Genomic DNA, 17,136 nt, shown 5'->3' on the forward strand with positions numbered 1-17,136 from the left:
ATATCTAAAAGCTGTGATAAAATGTTTGAGGGAGCCGGTGGATTTGGACACATATCCAGCGGAAGTGGAACCCACACCTTGAGGGGGGCGGGAGGTAATGGTCAGAAATCCAGTGGGAGTAGGTGGGAGGGGGATTAGGAAAACAGTCCTGCGCAGGTTCCTAGTTCGTGAAAACTTAGAAATTGTTTTTTTTTTCTTTTAAGGTAAAAACATATATGTTAAAGGGGTACTCCGCCCCTAGACATCTTATCCCCTATCTAAAGGATAGGAGATATGATGTCTGATCGTGGGGACCCGTACAATCTCGGCTATAGCACCCTAGACATCCGGTGCACGGAGCGAACTTCGCCCTGTGCCGGATGACTGGCGATGAGGCGCGGAGGCTTGTGACGTCACCGTCATGCCCCCTCAATGCAAGTCTATGGGAGGGGGCGTGACTGATGTCACGCCCCCTCCCATAGACTTGCATTGAGGGGGCACGGCCGTGACGTCACGAGCCTCTGTGACTGCACCCAACACTCTAAACGAACGGCGGGTGCAGCAGGGAGATCGCGGGGGTCCCGCTGCTAGGGATAGGCGATAAGATGTCTAGAGTACCCCTTTATCAGATACTGAAAACGGATACAATACAGTAATCTGGCAAAGGCCGGGTTCACACCACGTTTTTGCAATATAGTTCCCGTTTACGTTTTCTATTTGAAAACCGTATGCCAAATAATGTATCGGGTTGTGTCCATTTTGCATCCTGTACGGTTTCGCCATTTTTATTCCCGTACCCAAAACTGTAGTCTACCACGGTTTTAGGTCCGGGTGAAAAACCGTATTAAACCGTATACGTTTTTTTTTTTTTTTTTTTTACATGGGAGTCAATTGGAACTGTACAGAACCGTGTGTACGGTTCCATCCGGTTTTCCCCATACGGTTTATGACTTTGCACAGTTTTTTTTCTTGGAATTTCAATGAAACAAGTGAAACTTTATTCATAATGAAGTGAAAAAGTTAAAAACGTATACGTTTTTTTCTTAAAAAAATGGATGCAACTGGACATAATTTTTCAAGCCGTATACGGATTAAAATTTGTACACACGTTTTGATACAGTTAAGGCTGCATTCACATTTCGTTTTTACATTACGGGTGCCGGATCCAGCTTGGAGAGGGGCAAACCGGGTGCATTATTGGCGGTCCGGATCTGGACCGCGTTCCGCCAGTTGAGTACCCCTGGCCCTAGGTCTTATTTTCGGGGTAGGGCTTATATTGCAGCCCACCCCAATAATCCAGCTAGGGCTTATTTTTGGGGTAGGGTGTATTTTTGGGGAAACAGGGTATCAGATTTTAAAATTGTATCCAAAAATCGTACAGATGAAAATTCCATCCGATTTTCAATAAAAATCTATTCCTGTTTTTAAAATTAATATGTAGGCCAATGGCAATAAAGTTAAGTTTGTGTTTTGAAGTCTACTGCGCATGCGTACAGTAAAATCGTGTGCGATTAATCTGATAGAATGGCACAGTCACACGATTCCATGCGATGTACATAGACATCAATATTTTAAAAAATCGGACACGATTTCGATCAGCTTTAGAATCTGGACGAAAAATCATGGTCAACCACGATTTTACCTCCGATCTTAAATCATGAAAAATCGAATGCGGATCAAAACTGATGCATTTGTTGTCTATCATTAATGAATGGAAGTCAATGAATACGACGCAGATTTGTCTGATTTCAAAATTAAAAATCGTGAGAAGAAGTAGGATGGTAAAATCGTGATGTGAATGCACCCTTATATTATTAACCCCTTAACAACAATGGACGTAAATGCACGTCATGGTGACGTGGTACTTAACGCACCATGACGTACATTTACGCGCCACCGTGATCGCGAGCACCGGAGCGATACTCGCGTCATGCGCAGCAGGTCCCGGCTGCTATCAGCAGCAAGGAACCCACCGATAATGGCGGACATCCACGATCGCGCAGATGTCTGCCATTAACCCCTCAGATGCCGTGATCAATACAGATCGCGGCAGTGCAGTACTTTGAATGGATGATCGGATCGCCCGCAGCACTGCTGCGGAGATCCAATCATCCAGCATGGCGGCCGGAGGTCCCCTCACCTGGCTCCGGCCGTCTCCCGCGGTCTTCTGCTCTGGTCTGAGATCGAGCAGACCAGAGCAGAAGATGACCGATAATACTGAGCAGTGCTGTGTCCTTTACATAGCACTGAATGGTATTAGCAATCAACTAATTGCTATGAATAGTCCCCTATGGAGACATAAAAAGTGTAAAAAAAAAAAAGTAAAAAAATGTAAAGTAAAAAAAGGGAAAAATCCCCTCCCCCAAATAAAAAGTAAAACGTCTGTTTTTCCCATTTTACCCCCAAAAAAGCGTTAAAAAAAATAATTAATACACATATTTGGTATCGCCGCGTGCGTAAAAATCTGAACTATCAAAATATATTGTTAATTATCCCGTAAGGTGAACTTTGTAAACGTAAAAAAAAATTTGAAGTCCAAAATTGCTGCTTTTTTGTCACATTTTATTCCAAAAATTAATAAAAATTTTATAAAAGTAAAACCTAATCAAAAGTGGTACTGCTAAAAAATACAAATCATGGCGCAAAAAATGAGGCCTCATATCACCTCATCTACGGAAAAATGAGAAAGTTATAGGTGGTCAAAATAGGGCAATTTCAAACATACTAATTTTGTTAAAATGGTTTGAGATTTTTTTTAAGCGGTACAATTCTAGAAAAGCATATAACATGGGTATCATTTTAATCGTATTGACCCTCAGAATAAAGAAAACATGTCATTTTTACCGGAAGGTGTACAACGTGAAAACAAAACCTTCCAAAATTTGCTAAATTGCGGTTTTCTTTTCAATTTTCCCACATAAATAATATCTGTTTGGTTGCGCCGTACATTTTAACATAAAATAAGTGATGTAATTACAAAGTACAATTGGCGACGCAAAAAACAAGCCCTCATATGGGTCTGTGGATGGAAATATAAGAGAGTTAGGATTTTTAGAAGGAAAGGAGGAAAAAACTAAAATGCAAATGTCCCTGAAGAAAGAATGGATTGTAAAGTGTCTTTTTTTTTTTTTTTTCCAATCAAACACAATAGCGTAGTTGATTACGTTTTTTGCACATAGCTAGGCAAGACTGTACCTAATACAAAAACGCAGTGTGAACACGTCCTGACTGAGGAGAGAGCAGAGACCCCACACATCCTCTGCTGGGACTCCAGCCATACAGCAGACTGCACATGCGCACTAGGTTCTTTCCTATCGTACTGAGCCTCACGCTTGGCTCGTTAAGCGCAGACCACGTGACTGTCATGCTGTAACGCTATTGGCCTTCTCGCTAGCTAATCGCCGAGCTCGGCCACTTTCGGCTATTTCCGTTGAACCGCCTCGTGTGTTTTCGGAGCCGCGCTCCTTGCTGCCGGAAGTAATTCATCTACACCAGCTTTTCTTATTCTCAGACCGGAAGTTGCCCCCCTTCTCCTCTTCCTCTTCTTCTTATTCTTACCGGAAGTATCCCCCTTTTCTTCTCTCCCCCCCCCCCCACCACGGGCACCGGAAACACACTCGGCGCCCCGAGTTATTGTGCGCGGGAGAGCGGAAGATGGCGGCGAATATGTACCGGGTGGGCGGTGAGTACCGGTGATTTTACCGATCAGGAACACAAGACAGGCCCCGGGGCGGGCGGGCGTCTCCTGCTTGTCTCTGTACTGTCCGTGCTAAGGGCCGCCGGGAAAACCGCACAGTAACCGCACGGTACTTGGCTTCACTTCAGTGCGATAACCTCCCTGCACCGGTTAGGGGGACGTACTGCCCCCCTTCTTTCTGCCCTGCCTGCAGGGGGCGTATGAGGAAGAGCCTATAGTGTGTTTACCTACAGGGGGCCCGGGGTGGGGAAAGTCCTTATGAACTGGGGTCTATGGGAGATTGCTGGTTCTACCCGTAAGGTGGTTGTTGTTTATTTCAGTTGGAAGTTTAAATAAAAAAAAACTGATACAGTAGAGTCTAATGGTAAAACTGATACAGTAGAGTCTAATGGTAAAACTGATACAGTAGAGTCTAATGGTAAAACTGATACAGTAGAGTCTAATGGTAAAACTGATACAGTAGAGTCTAATGGTAAAACTGATACAGTAGAGTCTAATGGTAAAACTGATACAGTAGAGTCTAATGGTAAAACTGATACCGTAGAGTCTAATGGTAAAACTGATACCGTAGAGTCTAATGGTAAAACTGATACCGTAGAGTCTAATGGTAAAACTGATACCGTAGAGTCTAATGGTAAAACTGATACCGTAGAGTCTAATGGTAAAACTGATACCGTAGAGTCTAATGGTAAAACTGATACCGTAGAGTCTAATGGTAAAACTGATACCGTAGAGTCTAATGGTAAAACTGATACCGTAGAGTCTAATGGTAAAACTGATACCGTAGAGTCTAATGGTAAAACTGATACCGTAGAGTCTAATGGTAAAACTGATACCGTAGAGTCTAATGGTAACAAAGTCCAATGGAAAATCTAATGAATGGGTAGAATAGAAAACGGACAGACCTGTCAGACAATGTGTCCCAGCTAAAGGCTTTCTGGCCATGCTGGGAGTTGTAGATTTGCAACAGCTGGAGGCACAATGGTTGGGAAACATTGCTAAAAGGATTAGGAATTGTTCACACATAAGGCTGGGTTCACACTACGGTTTGTCATTACGGTTCCCATATACGGCTGGGAGGAGGGGTGGGCGGGGCTTAATCTCGGCGCCAGCCGTATTCGGGAACCGTAGTTAATGTATGTCTATGAGCCGACCGGAGTGAACCGCAGCCTCCGGTCGGCTGCTTTTTCGGCCGTATGCAGTTTCCCGACCGCAGGCAAAAACGTGCGGTCGGCTCATAGACATACATTAACTATGGTTCCCTATACGGCTGAGTCCGGGCGCCACGATTAAGCCCCGCCCACCCCTCCTCCCAGCCGTATACGGGAACCGTAATGACAAACCGTAGTGTGAACCCAGCCTTTACTGAAATGGGCAGATGAGAAAACGGCCGGTAAGACTGTTTTCACACCAGTGTGCCTCCAGCTGTTGCAAAACTACAACACCCTGCATGCTTAATTCAGCGGGTAAGAGTCAGGGGCCCCATTGCAGAGAGTGCAGGGGGGCCACAGGTCAGACACTCCGATATTGGACACTTATCCTCTATACCAGCGTTTCCCACCCAGTGTGCCTCAAGCTGTTGCAAAACTACAACTCTCAGCAGGCTGTCTGGGTATGCTGGGAGTTGTAGTTTTGCAACAGCTGGCGGCACCCTGGTTGGGAAACACTGCCGTAGATGGTAGTTCTACACCTCACCTCATCTGTATACTGCTGCTGCTTTGCCTATGGGATCAGGATATATAGTTATTTTACTACAGAGCTGGAGGTGAGGTGTAGAACTACCATCTATGACAGTGTTTCCCAACCAGGGTGCCTCCAGCTGTTGCAGAACTACATCTCCCAGCATGCCCAGACAGCCTTCGGCTGTCCGGGCATGCTGGGAGTTGTAGTTTTGCAACAGCTTGAGTCACACTGGGTGGGAAATGCTGGTAAAGGGGATAAATGTCCGATATCGGAGTGTGTGACCTGTGGCACCCCTGCGATGTCTCTAGAATGGGGCCCCTGACTCTTACCCACTAAATTAAGCATGCTGGATGTTGTAGTTTTGCAACAACTGGAGGCACCCTGGTTGGGAAACACTACCATAGATGGTAGTTCTACACTTCACCTCCAGCTCTATCTGTATACTGCTGCTGCTATGCCTATGGGATCAGGATATATAGTTATTATACTATAGAGCTGGAGGTGAGGTGTTGAACTACCATCTATGGCAGTGTTTCCCAACCAGGGTGCCTCCAGCTGTTGCAAAACTACAACTCCCAGCATGCCCGGACAGCCGAAGGCTGTCCGGGCATGCTGAGAGTTGTAGTTGTGCAACAGCTTGAGGCACACTGGGTGGGAAGCGCTGCCATAAGGATGTGGCCTCATTCACACACTATTGAAATGGGCAGAATAGAATATAGCTGGTCTTATTGCTGTAAGACGGTGCTTTCCAAACAGGGTGCCTCCAGCTGTTGCAAAACTACTACTCCCAGCATGCTTTATTCAGGGGGGAGTGTCGGCGGCACCATTCTAGAGATGGCAGGGGTGCTACAGATCGGACCCTTCACTTTTCGACACTTCTCTCCTTTCCCAGAGTTTCCCAAACAGGGTTCCTTTAGCTGTTGCAAAATGACAATTCCCAGCATTCCCGGACAGACCTTTCACTGTAAGACAGTGTTTCCCAGTTAGTGTCCAGGCGTGCTGGGAGAAGCAGGTTTGCTACAGCTGGAGGCACCCTGGCTGGGGAAACGCTGCCATAAGGATTAGGCCTCATTTACACGTGACTGAAATTCTGCAGCTTTTGTTGCAGAATGAGACCTTTTTTAAAGGGGTACTCCAGACCCAAGACATCTTATCGCGGGGGTCCCCCGCAATCTCTCATGCAGCACCCACCTGTCGTAGCTGCACACAGCGCTGGAGGCTCCATGTCTGACGCCTCACGAACACGAAGCCGGAGTATCGTGACGTCATGACTCCGCCCCCATGTGACGTTACACCCCACCCCCTCATTGAAAGTCTATGGGAGGGGGCGTGACGACAGGTGGGTGCTGCATGAGAGATTGTGGAGGTCCTGCCTTCACGATCAGACATCTTATCCCCTGTCCTATGGATAGGGGAATAAGATGTCTAAGGGCCGGAGTACCCCTTTAAGGTTCTGTACACGCATACTTTGGAATCCATTTAATTGGTGGAACCTGAACAGACAAAAGAGAAAATAATGCTGCAGGCAGGAAACCAGACAGACCCCATTTAAGTCACTGGATTTCGTCTTTGTTCGTTGAAGGACGTAACTTCTGACTTTATTTTCTTAAGCCTGCGATGCAGATATGTATGAGGCCTAATGAAGTTAAAGGGGTTGTCCAGGCAATAACAAAGATGTATACTAGAGATGAGCGAACTTACAGTAAATTCGATTCGTCACGAACTTCTCTGCTCGGCAGTTGCTGACTTTTCCTGCATAAATTAGTTCAGCTTTCCGGTGCTCCGGTGGGCTGGAAAAGGTGGATACAGTCCTAGGAGACTCTTTCCTAGGAATGTATCCACCTTTTCCAGCCCACCGGAGCACCTGAAGGCTGAACTAATTTATGCAGGAAAAGTAATCAACTGCCGAGCCGAGAAGTTCGTGACGAATCGAATTTACTGTAAGTTCGCTCATCTCTAATGTATACTTATCTACCCGTCTCCGCTGTAGCCCTCTTCTTCAATACCCGCTCAGCACACATTTCTAAGGGCTGGTTCACACTACAAAAATTCTGAGCAAAATCTAAATCTGCTTTGTGCAAATAGCACTTATTTTGCACCGATTTTGACAGCAGAAATAATCGTAACTGAAAGTCCCATTGACTAAGGTCTGGATTGCAGTAAAGAAAATACATATGAAGGAAATTACGAGCTAAATCCACATTGTGCAAGTGACGCGCAATCAGCGCTTATTTTGCGCCGAATTGTACAGTGAAAACGAGCGCTGACATTCAAAGTCCCATTGACTTGGGTCTCGTTCATATGAAAATTCCACTGACTTCAACCCGAGGCTTCTGCACTGTTCACACTGCGGAATTTCCAACACTGATTCTGCTGATAGAATGACCATGTTGGTTCTTTCTGCGGAATAGTGTGGAAAAGGCCCATTAGTCAATGGGACCTTAATTTCCGGCACTTATTTCCACTGTAAAAGATGCGAGAAAAATAAGTACAGATTCCAAAGGCCTAAAACAAGTACCGATCACTTGGTTCAGCTGCATGAACGGTCAAGGGTTCTCCATTAACATTATTGCAATTAATTTGGCCCATATTGGAAATTGCGGGGGTCCCAGCAATTGGACCCCCTGTGATCAAACGCTTATCCCCCATTCGGCAGATAAGGGATAATTTATATACAGCTGCATATCTCCTTTAGGGTCTATTCACACGTACAGTATTCTGCGCAGATTTGATGCACAGGATTAGAAGCGGAGCTCAGTCATTGAGTTTACATTGAAATCTGCAGCAGAAAATCCTGCGCATCAAATCTGCACAGAATACTGTACGTGTGAAAAAGACCCAAAAACTCGCAGTAGGATCCGCCTGTGTTACCCAACCTGTCCTTAGTGTGTACCTGGTAAAGAATGTGGCACCGCTATTGGATAAGGCTCTCTGCACACTTGCATTTAGAGATACATCTGTTTTATAAGACAGGAAGGATGGCCTAATCTCCAATGCTGTTCTTGCTATCAAAACTACTTGCACCCCCATTATACCTAATATAGACATACTGATCCCATTGAGAGCAGCAGTATACAGTAGCACTATACAGATAGATCTGAAGGGGAGGTGTATACCTAAAATATATATATATATATATATATATATATATATATATTACATATACATATACATACACACACACACACACACACACATACACACACACACACACACACACACACACATACACATACACATACACATACACATACACACACATACACACACACACATACTGATCCCATCGAGAGCAGCAGCAATATACAGATAGGGCTGGAGAAGAGGTGTATAACTACTATATATCCTGTTCTTATAGAGATAGCAGCAGCAGTATACAGATAGAGCTGGAAGAGAGTTGTATAATTAAATATCCTGATCCCATAGGCATAGCAGCAGCAGTATACAGATAGATCTGAAGAGGAGGTGCATACCGAATAAATATATATATATATATATATATATATATTTTTTTTTTTTTTCATACACATACTGATCCAATTGAGAGCAGCAGTATACAGATAGATCTGAAGGGGAGGTGTATACCTAATATATACATACTGATCCCATCGAGAGCAGCAGCAATATACAGATAGAGCTGGACATGAGGGCAGGCGTCCCAGTGCGGTTGGAAAACTTTCATCAAAGCATCGTGGGCTCCGCCATGTCTGTAGAAAAAACGTTAGTAAATCAGTTGCAGACTAAACGAAATGTCTGTGTGTTTTATCGGATTATCGGCAAGGTAATTGCTGATACCGATAATGTCCAAAATCGTGAATATCAGCCGATAATTGGTCGATCCCTATCCCTCTATACATGGCCACCAGGGTATTAGTTACAACACTCGCCAAGGAATGTTGCGTAACCGGATGCACAAGTCTCAGTAGGGTTGTAAAGATGGAGGTGGTGGTAGTAGTAGTAGTAGTAGTAGTAGTAGTATAGGTCCAACATGGCAGCTTTTCCTCCCAATGCTAAGTGAACATTTTAACAAGCCAAAATCCTAAAACATTAAGCAACCCGGCAGTTGGGGATGTGTGGGAGCTGCCGGGATTGATCGATATTCCTATAGATTATAAGAAACGACGTTTAGTAAACATAAGCAATGTGTTTCTGGGATGCTCTGGCCCCTTCATCAGGTGTGACTTGAAGGGAACATATAAAGGAGGTATCCATGAATAGAAAAAGCTATATTTTTCCAGCCAAAAAAAAAAAAAAAAACAGCCACCCCTGTTCTTAGGCTGTGTGTGGTATTACAATTTGCCTCCATTTACTTTAATGGAACTGAGCTGCAGAACCACACACAACCTGAGTAAAAGTCTGGTGATGTTGAAAGAAAAATATCTAATCATAGCATGGTGCTGATCCAGGGAACACGGCTGATCCGCTTGGAAATGCATTGCTGCTAAAGGAGATCTCCGGCAAAAATGTACATATTCCCTATCTACAGGATAGAAGAAAATCAGTTGATCCCGGGGGGTCTGACCGCTGGGACCCCCACGATCTCCAGAAGGGACCCGACGCTCAGTGAGGAGCGTGTTCTGCAGTCGTTACGCGCTCCATTAAATTTTCTTTTTGAATTTCTTTTTTGTGTTGTCCACAGTGCTCTCTGCTGACACTTCTGTCCGTGTCAGGAACTGTTAAGAGCAGCATAAGTTTGCTATGGGGATTTTTTCCTGCTCTGGACAGTTCCTGGTACGGGCATCGGGTGTCAGCAGAGAGCACTGTGGACAACACAAAAAATAAATTCAAAGAGAAAACAATTTCCTCTGTAGTATACAGCTGCTAAAAGGTACTGGAAGGGTAAAGATTTTTTAATAGATGTAATTTACGCATCTATTTCCCTTCCAGTACTTTTTAGAAGCTGTAATCTACAGAAGAAATTCTTTTCTCTTTGAATTTCTTTTTTGTCTTTACCACAGTGCTCTCTGCTGACACCTGATGCCCGTATCAGGAATTGTCCAGAGCAGGAAAAAAACCCTATTGCAAACCTATGCTGCTCTGGACAGTTCCTGACACGTACAGAGATGTCAGCAGAGAGCACTGTGGACAAGACAATAAAGAAATTCAAAAAGAAAATAATTTCCTCTGTAGCATACAGCTGCTAAAAAGTACTGGAAGGATTAAGATTTTTTAATAGTAGTAATTTACAAATCTGTTTTAGCAGTGTTTTCCCAACCAGGGTGGCTCCAGCTGTTGCAAAACATTACTGTATAATAACTATATATCCTGATCCCATAGAGAGAGCAGCAGTATACAGATAGATCCTTAAGGGGAGGTGTATACCTATTATATACATGCTGATCCCATTGAGCAGCAGCAGTATACAGATAGAGCCGGAAGAGAGTTGTATGACTACTATAGATCCTGATCCCATATAGAGAGCAGAAGCAGTATACAGATAGAGCTGGAGAGGATGTATAACTACTATATCATGATCCCATAGAGAGAGCAGCAGCAGTATACAGATAGATCTGAAGGGGAGGTGTTTACCCAAAAAAAAAAAAAAAAATATATATATATATATATATAAATAATTAATATAATACAAATAATAATTAATATAATAATAATATACACATACTGATCCCATCGAGAGCAGCAGCAGTATACAGATAGAGCTGGAAGAGAAGTTGTATAATAGCTATATATCCTGATCCCATAGGCATAGCAGTAGCAGCAGTATACAGATAGAGCTGGAGGTGAGGTATATAACTACCATCTATGGCAGTGTTTTCCCAACCAGGGTGCCTCCAGCTGTTGCAAAACTACAACTCCCAGCATGCCCGGACAGCCTTCGGCTGTCCGGACATGCTGGGAGTTGTAGTTTTGCAACAGCTGGAGGCACCCTGGTTGGGAAAACACTGTCCTATACTCTTGTTCCCTAACTGGATCAGACTGGCTAATGCTGTTTGCTACGGCACCCGTGTTTTATTGTTTCCTCGTAAGTAGCCATCAATCGTTTTACTATTGTCTATTGTTTATTGTGCTTTTCTGGGCAGGCGTCCCAGTGCGGCTGACATCTGAGTTAGGAGGGACGGCTCTCAAAGAGATGGAGGAAGCCTGAGGCACAAGACATGGCGGCCTTGTATACAGTATAAGGGCTGATGGTATATGATGGTGTAGACATTACTAAGGATCGGCATTCAAGCGAGAGAAAACGTTGGGAACACATGCTGCTGTAGCCTAAGGCCGTCTGTATATGTTATCTGTCCGCCAGACACATCAGTGTTTTATAGCTGCCTGTTTACAATTTGGGTGGGGTGGCGGGGTGTTTGGGGGTAGGCGGGCAATGAGGGAGGTGTCTCTACTGCTGTATATCCTGATCCAAAAGACAGAGCAGGGAGGGGAGGTGTATAACTACTATATATCCTGATCTTAGAGAGAGCAGCAGTATACAGATAGAGCTGGAGGGGGTGGTGTATACCTAATATATACATACTGATCCTAATTCGAGCAGAAGCAGTATACAGATAGAGCTGGAGGTGATGTTTATTTAACTACTATATATCCTGATCCTATAGAGGGAGCAGCAGTATACAGGTAGATCTGAAGGGAAGGTGTATACCTAATATACACATACTGATCCTATTGAGAGCAGAAGCAGTATACAGATAGAGCTGGAATGGAGGTGTATAACTACTATATATCCTGATCTTAGAAAGAGCAGCAGTATGCAGATAGAGCTGGAGGTGATGTATATAACTACTATATATCCGGATCCTGTAGAGAGAGCAGCAGTATACAGATAGATCTGAAGGGGAGGTGCATACCTAATATATACATACTGATCCTATTGAGAGCAGCAGTATACAGATAGATCTGAAGGGGAGGTGCATACCTAATATATACATACTGAGCCTATTGAGAGCAGCAGTATACAGATAGAGCTGGAGAGGTGTATAACTACTGTATATTTTGATCCCATAGAGATAGCAGCAGCAGTATACAGACGGAGCTGGAGGTGAGGTGTATAACTACCATCTATGGCAGTGTTTCCCAACCAGGGTGCCTCCAGCTGTTGCAAAACTACAACTCCCAGCATGCCCAGAAGTTGTAGTTTTGCAACAGCTGGAGGAATCCTGCTTGGGAAACGCTGATCTAGGGTGATCCCATAGAGATAGTAGCAACAGTATACAAAGAGGTGTATAACTACGATATATACTGATCCCAAAGTAAAGTTCTCTAATTAATATATATATATATATATATATATATATATGCGCAAGGATCACAGCGCTACTTGTCCTTGTGGTGCCGATCTGTAATAGGCCAAACTGCAGAGAAGCTTCTATTGTGGGAATGTGACGCCTCTGAATTATTTAGTAGATCAATGTAAGAGATCGAGCTCCATATGGAAATGGCTTCTAGGGTGGAGCACAGAACAGATCACAGCCTGATGGCCGTGAAGAGTATTAGAACCACAGACAAGTGACAGATAAGTGTGTGTGTATATATTAGGGATCGACCGATTATGGGATTGGCCGATCTTATCGGCCGATATTCACGATTTTGTAAGTTATCAATATCTGCATCTAACCTGCCGATAATGCGGGCGCTTTAAATCAATGAACTGCAGTGGCTTTTTCGGGGCCAGAGACCGTCGCCGCCTCCCGCTTCTCTCCCCTGCCTGTTCTGAGTCCAACCACCGCCGCTGCCTGATTGCCTCCCCCTGCCTATCCTGGGGTCCAGAGACCGCCGCTGCCCCATTGCCTCCCCCATTCCTGGTTTTATAATTACCTGTTCCCAGGGTCCGCGCTACTTCTGGCTCCTGCGGCGTCCTGCACTGTTGCTGTGCGCTGCGCAATGATGGGTGACGCCCTCAACGCGACATCACCGTCAGTGGCCCAGCGCACAGTGACAGCTCAGGACGCTGCCGGAGCCAGAATTAGCGCGGACCCCGGGAACAGGTAATTATAAAACCGAGGATGGGGGAGGCAATGGGGCAGCAGCGGTGGTTGGACACACCAGAGGACCACTCCAGTCCTGGATACCTGCTAGTGGAGGTCTCTGAGTGACTACTAGCAGGTATATGGGACTGGAGTGGTCATCTGGTGCGCCCGAAGGCAATACAGTGGTCACTGATGGTAATCCGTTCCAAATGGACCATCGTTTGTTGAAACCTTCGTATGTTGAGGGATCCGTGCAATGTAAAGTATAGGACAGTGGTCTTCAACCTGCGGACCTCCAGATGTTGCAAAACTACAACTCCCAGCATGCCCGGACAGCCGTTGGCTGTCCGGGCATGCTGGGAGTTGTAGTTTTGCAACATCTGGAGGTCCGCAGGTTGAAGACCACTGATATTAAAGGTTGTACTCGCCTGTCCCCGCCGCTCTGGACCGTCACCGCTGCCCTGGATGTCGCCTTCCATCACTGTCGCCGCGTCCCCGAGGTGTCCCTGCCGCTCCGGCAAGGCCTCTGCTTCCCCGGCATCCTCGCTCTCCGTCGCCGTCATCATGTCGCTACGCACGCCGCTCCTATTGGATGACGGGACGGCGTGTGCAGCGACGTGATGACGTTGGAGGAGAGCGCCGACGATGCAGGGGATCCCGAAGAGGACACTCCGGAGCCCCGAGGACAGGTAAGTGATCGTCAGCGGACCACACGGGGCACCATAAACGGCTATCCGGTGGTAGCTGAAGCAGTCTGCGCTGCCCGATAGCCGTTTATGCGATGGCCCCGACATACAAAAGCATTGTATGTTGAAATGATCGTATGTCGGGACCATCGTAGGTCGGGGGGCCGGGGGCCAATAGCTATCAGATATACCATAGTCCGAGGTTTCTAGAGGTTCCATCTTAAAAGGTATCTCGCCCTGTGTGGCGGTTTATAAAAAAGACATAGGGGGAGATTTATCAAAACCGGTCCAGAGGAAAAGTTCTCTAGTTGCCCATAGCAACCAATCAGATCACTTCTTTCATTTTTCACAGACCTCTTTAAAAATGAAAGAAGCGATCTGATTGGTTGCTATGGGCAACTGCACCACTCTTCCTGTGCACAGGTTTTGATAAATCTCCCCCATAGAATTTACAGTATGTTGTATCTGGATCTGTGATAGGAAATAAATTAAAGGGTAGCTCCCACCATCCTATTTTATTTTCCTGTCCCTGCCTATTGCTAATCTATCCCTAACCCCCTCCCTGCTTTTAATTTTTATTTTTACTATATTAAAAAATGCCATTTGTCTGCCTGGCAGTGTGCTCACTACCAGGCAGACTTCCCCAGCAGGCACCACGTCACTGATGCCTGCTGGGGGGGGACTTCCGCCCTTAGTTAATCTACACAGGGTGCCTCCAGCTGTTTCATCACTACAACTCCCAGCTTGCCCTGACTTCTATTGGCTGTCGGGGCATGCTGGGAGTTGTAGTATTGAAACAGCTGGAGGCACCCTGTGTAGATAAACTATTAGTTAGTTACATGCGGCGCTAGCCCATCCCCCCCCCCCCCCCGTCTCCCTCCCCCCCCCCCCCCCCACGCCATACCCTGTTCCCTCCATCACAAGCACCCCTCCCGCATACCCCGTTCCCTCATTACACTTACTGCAGAGTCCGGCAGCGGGCGTGCAGAGACAGCGGCGGCGGCGATGTGCGGGAGGAGTGGCTTCCCAGCCAGTGGCCAATGCGCTCGCTCCCTGCCTGTCTGATTGACAGGCAGGGAGCGAGTGTAGCCTAACTGAAAAAGGACTGATTACCAGTAGAGATGAGCGAACTTACAGTAAATTCGATTCGTCACGAACTTCTCGGCTCGGCAGTTTATGTCTTTTCCTGCGTAAATTAGTTCAGCTTTCAGGTGCTCCAGTGGGCTGGAAAAGGTGGATACAGTCCTAGGAAAGAGTCTCCTAGGACTCTATCCACCTTTTCCAGCTCACGGGAGCACCTGAAAGCTGAACTAATTTACGCAGGAAAAGACATAAACTGCTGAGCCGAGAAGTTCGTGACAAATCGAATTTACTTTAAGTTCGCTCATCTCTAATTGCCCGGCCGCATCAGTCCTTTTTCAGGCGTGACGTCACGCCAGGCTGCATATCTCTAATATACTTTTATTATTATTATTTTTTTAAAATTAAAATGGTTTAATTTACATTTGAAAACCGGCCACTAGGGGTCTCCCTCCTAGTGGCCGGTTTTCAAATGTAAATTAAACCATTTTAATTTAAAAAAATAATAATAATAAAAGTATATTAGAGATATGTTGTAGTACAGAAGTACTACAACATATCAAAAAATAAAGTTGGTGACAGCGCCCATTTAAAAGATTAGAGAGGGAGTTGTAATTCCTTGTGCGATTGGAACGATCAACCTTCAGGTTGATTTGCGGGTGTTCTGAGATCTACTTTCAGACTAATTTGGATAAAATACATATGGAGTTAATGGAGGCCACTTATGACAATAAAGACGTGTTGTGTATAATGTATCTGCCATAATCCTTATGGTGAATTGGTACCATACCATCATTTTATAAGGAATGAACAGCGTCCTTGGAAGCTACCTAGCAGTTCCTAAGATGTTATTCTGATGGCGCAATTTACCTCTGGAAATTGGAGCATATCTATGTCTTCTATGTTATCTGCTTACGCTTGTTGTTGTTATGTTTGTCTATTATACAGAATGGAATGAATCTTAATATCTAGTTAATTTCACACTCTGATTAGCACAGCTGCACAAACCCCTGATGAACCATAAAACTGTCATTGATACGGGGAAACACGTTTGAGATTTTTGTAGGGGATTGTCCCTGTTTTGAGATAGGGGTATTGGGGGGGGGGTATTTATCAAAGGATTTATGTTTTTTTTTTTTTTTTTTTTTTCACGTAACTTTGGCGCAGTTTCTTTTTGCGCCAAAGTTTGGCACATCTTCTCCACTGTCATTTTTACAACTTTCTCAAAATCACACCGTCCTGTGTATGATTTTAAAGAAGCGACACCTCTAGGGCTGTTTAATACTATCCTGCGACATAGTTGCCTCTGAGGAACCTTCACCCTCCGTTGAGCCAGCATTGGACATGGCCGCACAGGTTCAGGAAAGGTAAGTACTAAAGCAGTGGTCTCCAACCTGCGGACCTCCAGATGTTGCAAAACTACAACTCCCAGCATGCCCGGACAGCCGTTGGCTGTCCGGGCATGCTGGGAATTGTAGTTTTGCAACATCTGGAGGTCCGCAGGTTGAAGACCACTGCACTAAAGTAAAAAAAAAAAAAAACTACCCAAGTTGAAAATAAAATCCATTTCACATGGCGGCTATAAACCCCACAAAACAAAATAACTCATCGCTTGCTGATATACTGCAGGGGGGCTCCGAAATGGCTGCACAAGGGGTAAAATACGCGTCCTCTGTGGGGGTAAGTTCTGTGTAAAAGGCGCGGTGAACAGCTGATTTCAACATTTGAGCCAAAATTACTAACAACTTGCACCAAATGATAAATATGGTGCATGTCCACGAAAACCAAAGGGTAAAAAGAAACGGTCAACAGGCAAAATTGATAAATACCCCCCACTGTCCCCATTTAGGGTCTCCTATTTTGGAGTTCCTTTACTCCAGGCATCTAGTGATTTCAATTAGAGATGAGCGAACTGACAGTAAATTCGATTCGTCACAAACTTCTCGGCTCGGCAGTTGATGACTTTTCCTGCGTAAATTAGTTCAGCTTTCCGGTGCTCCGGTGGGCTGGAAAAGGTGGATACAGTCCTAGGAAAGAGTCTCCTAGGACTGTATCCACCTTTTCCAGCCCACGGGAGCACCTG

The 17,136-nt window shown here is 45.2% G+C and overlaps 1 protein-coding gene across 2 annotated transcripts in view; it reads left to right on the top strand.

Moving 5' to 3' along the window:
• Positions 1–3,429: 3,429 nt before the first annotated feature.
• Positions 3,430–17,136, top strand: part of MTA2 (metastasis associated 1 family member 2) — a 33,723-nt gene continuing 20,016 nt past the window's right edge. Inside the window, exon 1 of one of the 2 annotated variants that reach the window (XM_056527542.1) lies at positions 3,430–3,661. In XM_056527542.1, the coding sequence (XP_056383517.1) occupies positions 3,634–3,661 (28 nt within the window). In that variant the 5' untranslated portion in view covers positions 3,430–3,633. The remainder of the gene's footprint in view (positions 3,662–17,136) is intronic. The other variant, XM_056527541.1, reaches the window with a different exon arrangement.

This window comes from Hyla sarda, chromosome 6 (assembly GCF_029499605.1).
Source record: "Hyla sarda isolate aHylSar1 chromosome 6, aHylSar1.hap1, whole genome shotgun sequence".
Taxonomy (NCBI): Eukaryota; Metazoa; Chordata; class Amphibia; order Anura; family Hylidae; genus Hyla; species Hyla sarda.